Source organism: Equus quagga, chromosome 15 (assembly GCF_021613505.1).
Source record: "Equus quagga isolate Etosha38 chromosome 15, UCLA_HA_Equagga_1.0, whole genome shotgun sequence".
Taxonomy (NCBI): Eukaryota; Metazoa; Chordata; class Mammalia; order Perissodactyla; family Equidae; genus Equus; species Equus quagga.
Genome location: NC_060281.1, coordinates 79,628,512 through 79,637,017, shown reverse-complemented (window position 1 = coordinate 79,637,017; position 8,506 = coordinate 79,628,512). Strand labels below are relative to the sequence as shown.

At 54.5% G+C, this 8,506-nt stretch overlaps 1 protein-coding gene across 7 annotated transcripts in view; it reads left to right on the top strand.

The window, feature by feature from the left end:
• The first annotated feature begins 12 nt into the window (after positions 1 to 12).
• Positions 13 to 8,506, top strand: part of PXN (paxillin) — a 45,860-nt gene continuing 37,366 nt past the window's right edge. For 2 of the 7 annotated variants that reach the window (XM_046638998.1, XM_046638997.1), the window contains exon 1: positions 15 to 199. In XM_046638998.1, coding sequence (XP_046494954.1) covers positions 187 to 199 — 13 coding nt within the window. In that variant the 5' untranslated portion in view covers positions 15 to 186. Of the gene's footprint in view, positions 200 to 964; positions 1,117 to 3,257; positions 3,354 to 8,506 lie in introns of those variants that run through there. The other 5 variants (XM_046639000.1, XM_046639001.1, XM_046639002.1 and 2 more) reach the window with 5 other exon arrangements.

Genomic DNA, 8,506 nt, shown 5'->3' with positions numbered 1-8,506 from the left:
GGCGCGCGTGCTCGCGGGGGTGGCCGGGGGCGGGGCGCGCGGCGGGCGCGGGCGCGCGCGTTAGCGGCGGCGCGTTCCGTTCCGGGCCGAGGCTCGCGGCGGAAAAGTTGCGGGACGGAGAGGAGCGGCCCCGGGACGGGCAGCGAGCGCGACGCCGAGCCGGTTCCCGGCGCCCGTGGCCCCGCCATGGACGACCTGGGTGAGTGAGCGGGAGGCCGAGGGAGGAAGCCCGAGGGGCGCGCGGCCCCGGCCCGGGCGGGCGCGAGCGAGCGGCGGGGGCGGCGGGATCCCACCCGCGGCGGCCCGCGTCTCGGCTCCGGTCCCTGCCCGCCGGGGCTCCGCGGAGCCGGTATCCCGGGCTGGGCCCGAGTCCCGGGCCAGGCCGGCTCCGCCGCCGTCCTCACAGCCGCCACCCCCCGCCTCGGGGACGGCCCCACCTCCGGACCCTGGACTCGGGGACCCACCCCCATCTCCCAGACCAGCCCCAGCGAGCAGCTTGCAGCTCAGGGACGTGCCCCGTCCGCCTCGAGGATGGGACCCCTACTGCCTGGACCAGATCACCTCCTAGCACTGGGACCCTGAGTTCACAGACCGCTCCCCCACCCCCACCTCACAGATCGATCGCCCAACTCGGGGAGCAGCTGCCTGAGCCCATGGGCTGGTCCCTCATTTCTAGGACCTGCTCCCGCTCCCGCCCCCACTTCACAGTCTGGTACCCCCACTTCAGGGATAGCCCCTCTGAGCCCACCCCTTTCATTTCCCAAGTCAGATTCACAACTTGATGAGGCTCTGATGACCACACCCCCACAAAGACAAGTTTCCCATGTGTCCCACTCACCCCCCACTTCGCGTCTGGCCGCTCTGTTTCATGGACCGGTCACTCCGTTTCACTGACCGCCCTCTGCACTCTGTGGACCAGCTCCTCCCCTTTCATATCGCAGACCAGCCTAGTCCTGGGAGAGTAAGACATGATTCTCCCCCCACTTCCAGACTCTGGGGAAATGCCAGGGGAATGAGGAGGGAAGTGGGCCCCAAGGTATGGGGATCTCTGAACCTGTCCTGGCTGGCAGAGTGCCCCCAGCCCCCTAATATCAGATCGTGCTGGAAGCCACACAGGTAAGGAGGACAGGATGCCCGGAACAGAGTTTTACTGTTTTCGTGTTATTGGAGCTCCAAAACGCCTCTTTTCAGTCCAGTCCTGATCTGGTGTTGGGGCGGGAGAAAGTATCTCCTGGAACCAGACGCTAAACCCAAGGCAGGTTGGGCCAGGGTGCTGGGAATGCCTTGGTGGCATGAACCCTGGAGTGGGAGGATTCACTCTCTCTCCCTCCCCTTCTTGCCTGTGGCTGGAGGGCCTCTAAACTGGGGAGGTGAGGAGGGGGGAAAAGTTTCTTCTCTGTAGGAGCCTTGTCTTCCCTCTCTGGACTGTGGGTGGCTTGTATGACCACTGATGCTTTCTCTGTCCCAGGCTCTGAGGACTGGATTCATCAGACAGCACTGACGGGCCTCCCCCAAGCACACAGGGCACTAAGTTAAGACTGGCTGTTTGTAGGCACTAGACTTCCAAGGGGCCAGGGAGAAGGACTGGGACCTGGCAGCATTCTGGGGGCATCAGGCTGCCCCTGAGAGATCCTGGAGCTGGGGATGGTGTACGATCCTGCCTGTTTTGCAGAGTGTGATGGCTGCCAAGCGTAGTTCTGCCTCTGGGTCAGGCTTGGCACCCATTTTTCCAACACATTCAAGGTTGGCATGGCTTCCAGGCAGGTATTTTTTTTCACATAAAAATAACTAAGCTGAAAGGAGGCTGGAAGATATTTTTTGAATCAGGATCTGAAAGTCTCGATGCTTTCCCAGTGGGAACTGGGGAGCAGAGTTACAGTTTCTGAGATGCTGGTGTGGTTCTGTTGCTTCTGCACGGTCCTGGTGCTGTTTGAAGGACTGAGAAAGTCTTTGAGGAGTTTACAGTCGAAGTCCGGAATTCCTGTCTTCTGACAGTCTTCCATTTAGGGCCAGGAAACTGAGTTAGTCTATGAAAGGAAAGAGAGTGTACTGGCAGAGGGGATTGTAGGAATTTAAATTTGCTGTTTATGGAGTGGTTCCCCCTACCTTAACTTGTCCTGTCCTCACCGCAACCCTCTATAAGATCCCCTTAGGGCCACTGCCCTCATTACTACCTGCCTTTTACAAATTGAGAAGACTGAGACTAAGAGGGGTTGACTCACTTGCCCAAGGCTGCACAGCCATGAAATGACAAAACCCTGACCTGAAGCCCAATCCCTAGCTTCTAGCTCTGCAGCTCTTGTGTACCCAGAGGCCTTTCTTCCTGAGGAGGGGGCTAGCAGGCGTGTGAAGGAGGGGTCCCAGCAGGGTGATGGCTGCCACCTGTGACTTCTGTTGCCTTCCACCACAGGCTCTACTTTCCACCACACGCTCCCCAGTTGTTTGAATCCGGGCTGCCCAACTTCCTTGGCCTGAGCTCCCAGGGGGCCAGCCACGCCTGGCTGATCCGGAGCCTAGGGTGGGGAGGAATGGGGTGTGCAGGAGGGGAGAGGAATTTGCCTGTGTGCTCAGGCCCCATCAGCTGTCCGGATGGCTGCTCAGCACCCTGCCCGTCAGCTGTTTTTCTTAGTTAGGGTGGACACAAAGGCCGGGCCTCTTGTTTTTATTTTTCTCCTGAGAGTGCTCTCAGCTGTGAGCCTCCTGGTCCCTGAAACAGGGGAGAGTTTACAGTCTGTCCTGTGGCCAGGCGGGAGGGGGCAGAGTCTCTCCTGGGACTTTGGTTTTTGTTCTTAAAAAAAGTTGGCGAACTCTTCCCTCCCCATACCTGCTAGTGACAGACTCACCATGTGCTGTTTAATAAGTTACAAATTTATAGCTCTTTGGGCAGAAAAACATAAACACAGCCCTTCCCTGTGTGTTCTCTTCGCTTTGTGCTGTGGGGTGGCTGCTGGTGGCTTTTCTCATTACTGTTTAGACGCTGGTTTGGCTGGGAGTTCGCCCTGTTCGAGTTCTGGCTGGAGTTTCCTGGACAGAGTTCCCACAACACTGAGATGCACTCTGATTACGTTTTCTGACCCAACTCCTCACTCTCCCCTCGTCCCTGTTCCTCGTGCGCTTGCGGGGGCCTGTGACCACGGCTGCCGTCCCGTCGGGATTACGGGTGCTTGATGGGAGACAGGCACGGGACTCAGCACTTTACGTGTATCGTCGAAGCCATGGCCATTCTGAGAGGGAGATGTTTTATCTCTGCTTTACAGATGTGGAAACCCGAGCTCTCGGAAGTTCAGTGGGGGAGCTGGGATTGGAACCCAGACTGATCCAGTTCCAGATCTGGTCATCTTAATTGTAATGAGGTAGTAAGTGCTCAGTGACTAACCAGGGGGATGAGCCATGGGGCCTGCTGAGTAATTGCTAGTTACCTTTAAAATTTCTGTCCTTGGGGCCATCCCCAGGAAATGGCCTCTATGGCAAAGGGTGGGTCCAGTTGAGGCCTAGATAGTTTGCCTTCCCCATCTCTCGCAGGGGGAACCGGCCAGCTGTTGGCAATACCCAGTTGCTGCTGGAATCTGGACATGTCTTCGTTCAGCTTCTCAGCAGTCTTGACCCTCTGGAAAACAGTGCCTCATTGTCCTCAGGGGTAGTGCTAGGGGGCAGGGGAGTTGCCTGGGGCATTCCGGGCTACGGAGCCTCCCTGTTTCCATGGAAAGTCTGGACTTTGGGCTTGCCCATCTGAGGTGCCTCTGTGTGTTGGGCCAGGGTCAGGGCACCCAGCTGCTGGACTGTGGCAGAGGCAGCGCGTCGAGTGATGGTGCGCTCCTCCTGGGCTCATTGTCAGCGCCAGATCTTCTCCTGGGCTGTACGCTAGTGAGAGGCAGAGCTGGGATTCAAACCCCAGGGTGTTTGATTCTTAAGCAGATGCCTTTTCTGCTGTGCTAAGCTGTCTGCTGCCTGGGCAGCCATGGCTTAACGTGGAGAGGTTCAGGCTGCTTGGGGCCATAGCCTCGCCACTGTGGGTGTGAGGTCTTCTGAGGGAACATCTGAGTGTTCCTTTCTTCCAGCTTCCCTAGTGATGGCCATGCACTGGCCAAGCTGCGTGGGCCCTCAGCTGGAGGGGCCAATGGAAGGCCAGAGTTACGGCTGAGGTGCAAAGCAGCCCCCTTCCCCCATTTGCTTATCGTGCGTGGGGGATGCTGACTCTCAAAGCTTCCTTTGGGCCTTTACCTTGTTCCAAGGCCGGAGGCATTGAAAAAGCTTCCTCCCAGCTTCACTCTCCTTCCAGCGTTTCCCTGGGTCGTCCTGATCTCCGTACCTTCATTAATAATACCAAACGTCTATAGGACATTTTTCTTTTTTACGGTGTTTACAGAACTCTTTTCTATCAGGTTAACTGAGTGCTTACTCTTTCTAGGCACTGTGCTGGGCGCCTTGCATGCGTTGAATCATGTGGGCCATATGAGGCGCAGGTTCTGTTATTGTCGCTACTACCCATTTTACAGATGATGAAACTGAGGCACATTTAAGGTGAGCCCACTTGCCCAAGTTCTATAACTAGTGAGTGGCCGGGCCAGGATTTAAATCCAGGCCTGGAATTTAAATAGAGTTGGGCTTGTCCCCCTTCTTTACACCTCAGTTCATGATACTGGATTGGATCTTGGTTGCCTCTTGGTTTGATTGCTTTCCATTTCTAGGATGCTAAAAATCTTTTCTTTTTTAAAGATTGGCACCTGAGCTAACAAGTGTTGCCAATCCTTTTTTTCTGCTTTTTCTCCCCAAATCCCCCTAGTACATAGTTGTATATTCTAGTTGTTGGTCCTTCTAGTTGTGGCATGTGGGACGCTGCCTCAGCGTGGCCTGACGAGCGATGCCATGTCTGTGCCCAGGATCTGAACCAGCGGAACCCTGGGCTGCCGAATTGGATCGCACGAACTTAACCACTCGGCCACAGGGCCGGCCCCTAAAAATCTTTTCTGTCCCCTTCCCACACCCCCAGTTCTCTGTTCAGTCTCCCACATCAGTCCTTTTCATCAGTCTCTTTTGTTCTTTCTTGGGGACTCAGGATGGGACGCCAGGCACTTGTGGTGTATCTCCTGCTCAGTGGATGGCCTGACTCCTCCCTCACCCGTCACCTCTCTGGTCACCTGTTACCCTCGAGACAGAGCTGTGAGCTGAAAGCACAGCTGCTGGGGAGCACCTGGGGCAGGTCCTCTGCGGTCCTTCTTCTCCCTCTTTGGTTGGAATCACAAGCTCCTGTGCCCCCCATCCTATACAGACACTCTCCTGTCTTTGTTCAAATGTTTGTATGTGGCTGCCATTGGGAGCCATCCCATTTCCAGAAGAGGAAGTCATTGAAAACTTTTCATTTTCCTTTGAGGAAGATTAGCCCTGAGCTAACTACTGCCAATCCTCCTCTTTTTGCTGAGGAAGACTGGCCCTGAGCTAGCATCCGTGCCCATCTTCCTCTGCTTTATATGTGGGACGCCTACGACAGCATGGCTTTTGCCAAGTGGCGCTGTGTCCGCACCTGGGATCCGAACCGGCGAATCCTGGGCCACCAAAGCGGAACTTGTGAACTTAACCGCTGCGCCACCGGGCCGGCCCCCGTTGAAAACTTAATTTAAGGTGGAGAATTGAGGATGTCCTGTGGGAGGGAGAGGGAGATAAAGAAGTAAGAAGCTGAGTTTTCCCAGAAATCTTGACAAAGCAACTGATTAAAAGGAGTGTCGGGGATCATCGCCTCCCCTGGGATAGCCTGGAGCCTCCGCAGCCTCCCAGGACCACTTCACCTTTTCAGTTGGGGTCTAGTTGGGAGTCTCACATCTGGCCTTGAGGGCGCTTTCTCATCCTGATAAGTCTTCCAGCCAAGAAATTGATTGCCTAACCAGTGGGGCCAGAGCTGGCCTCTCCAGGGAGGCCTTGGACACTGGGCCAGTGGCAGGCAGAACGTGTGGTTGGCCCGGCCCAGCAGAGCCCTGGTGGCCAAGTTTTCCCTTAAAGACGGCCTTTTAATGCTTATTTCTTGTGTGATTGTGGTATTGTGGTTTTATGGGAGAATATTGTTATTGTTAGGTGCATGCTAAAGTATTTGGGAGTAAAATAACATGATGTCTGCAATTTAGTTTTAAAAAAGATATATACAGAGAGAGTGTGTACATGCACATTTTTATACAAAATGGCAAGATGTTCATGATTGAACCTAGGTGGAGGGTATTCGGATGTTCATTGTGATGGTCTTTCAACTTCTCAGTATGTTTAGACATTTTCATGATACAAAGTTGGAAAAAAGTAAGAAAACCTTGCTTTTCCCTACTGGGCTCCGGGTCGTTTGGCCAGGGGGTGCTTGTAAGTGTCTGCCTGTGGTTGACCTCAGTGACTTGGCCTGCTGTGATTCTCAGCCAGGTGGTGGAAAGACTAGGTGGGCAGAGACAGGAGCCAAGTGGGCTTGGGATGATCGTGACTGGCAATTGTCAGCTGGAGATGGGGGCACAGCCGGCATGACCTGTGCAGAGAAAAGGACAGGGCCTGCCAGAGAACAGCGAGCTTCCATGGTGGGGAGGCAGCCTCTGGGGTTATTTTGGGTGACATTGATTGGACCAGGGTCAGGGCAAGGAAGATGCTGAGCTCTGGTTGGAGCTTAGAAGAGGTGGTCTGGGTGGTAGGACACAGAGCAAGGCTCTACAAAAGGCGGAGAACAGCCTCTCGGCAGCTGGAGCCTGGGGGAGGGGATGAAATGCCATTCTCTTCACATCATGAACGTCTTATCTGTGGCCAAAGGAACACCATTAGCCTGTGGGCAGCGTGGGCAGGAGTGGCCCCAGGCTCTTGCTTGTAGCTCAGATCTGGCCATCCAGTTCTCCAGACTTCAGGCTCCCTCTTCTGGAATCCCCACTCCCAGGTCCCTCTTGTTTGTGCTGACTCAAAAGCTGCCACTTGAGCCTCTCTTCTGATTGGGAGAAGTAGCTGGATTCTGGCACCAGTGGCCCCCTTGGCTTTGAGGGCCCTGGTGCCTACTAGAAACGTTTGGGCAGCCAGCAGGCCCTTGTAAGGGGAGCGCTTCATGTGAGGGTCTTCTTTGAGCCTCACGGCTCTCTGTCAGCCTGCAAGGACGCAGAGGCTGGCCACTTGAAGGGTTGGTGGGATCTTCCTAGTGTGGTCTCAGAGTGGTGTGTCTCGGCCCTACTCTGCCTGTTTGCAAAGCAGCGTGATGTGTGTTTTATTGGTGGGGGAAGGGGGTGGTGCTGGGAGGAAGCTTTATGTAATTCTTGGCTGGGGCTCAGGTAATTGTTTTAATGAAATGGAATGCAGCTTATTCAGAACTCACTTGGCAGAAACAGCCATGTTCTGTTCTGTTTTCTTCTTGGGGAGAGCGGGGCACACATTTCCAGCTGTTGGGAACAGTAGAACCCTGGGTGAGCACAGCAAGGTGGGTGGAAGCCTCCGGGGAGCTCCTTTCTGATTTAGCTCAAGGATCCTCAGGCTGCTTGATTCTCCTCTGGACACCAGTGTGTCTTTTTGAATGAGCCATGGAGACTTGGGCCTCTTGCAGCAACGGAAAAAGCCTCTTGGGAGCAGGCTGTAAAATGGGCCTAATGCCTGCCCCTCACGCAGTTGGGCAGCTGTGTGAAATGAGGGCTGTGGTCGTGCCTGGCACACGGCAGACAGACCCTCCACGAGGTCTCTCTGTTTATTCACTCTTAACTCCACCTCACACATCTGTTTTTCCACCTCGACACCCTTTAGAACTCCCCGTGACCCCCCCGCCAGTATATCCCATTGGTGTAGACAGCTTAGCCTAATGTGACCAGATATTCTCCATCTGCGGTTTACCTTGACCTCTTTTTCTTCTGGTTCCCTCTTTTTACCTTCTGCCCTTCCTAACTGCCTTACTTTGCTCCTTTTTCTTTCTTTCTTTCTTTTTTTTTTTAAAAAGAAGGCTTTTTCTCTCTGTTTTTTAAAATTTTATTTATTTACTTATTTTTTTGAGGAAGATTAGCCCTGAGCTAACATCTGCTGCCAATCCTCCTCTTTTTGCCGAGGAAGACTGGCCCTGAGCTAACATCCGTGCCCATCTTCCTCTACTTTTTATGTGGGACGCCTTCCACAGCATGGCTTGCCAAGTGGTGCCATGTCCACACCCGGGATCTGAACCTGTGAACCCCGGGCCGCCAAAGCAGAACATGTGCACTTAACCCTTGCACCACCGGGCCAGCCCTCTTTTTCTTTTTTTAACATAGCCTGGGCCATTCTTCCATCTGTTCTCTTTTGCTAAGACTGCCTCTCACTCTTTAGCTGACATATTTCCTCCTCTCTTCCTTAAGGCCCACTTCTCCTAAGAACCCCCCTTCTCCTCAGAACCCCCTTCTCCACAGAACCCCCTTCTCCACAGAACACCCTTCTCCTCAGAACCGCCCCTTCTCCTCAGAACTCCCTTCTCCACAGAACCTCCTTCTCCTCAGAACCCCCTTCTCCACAGAACACCCCCTTCTCCTCAGAACCCCCTTCTCCACAG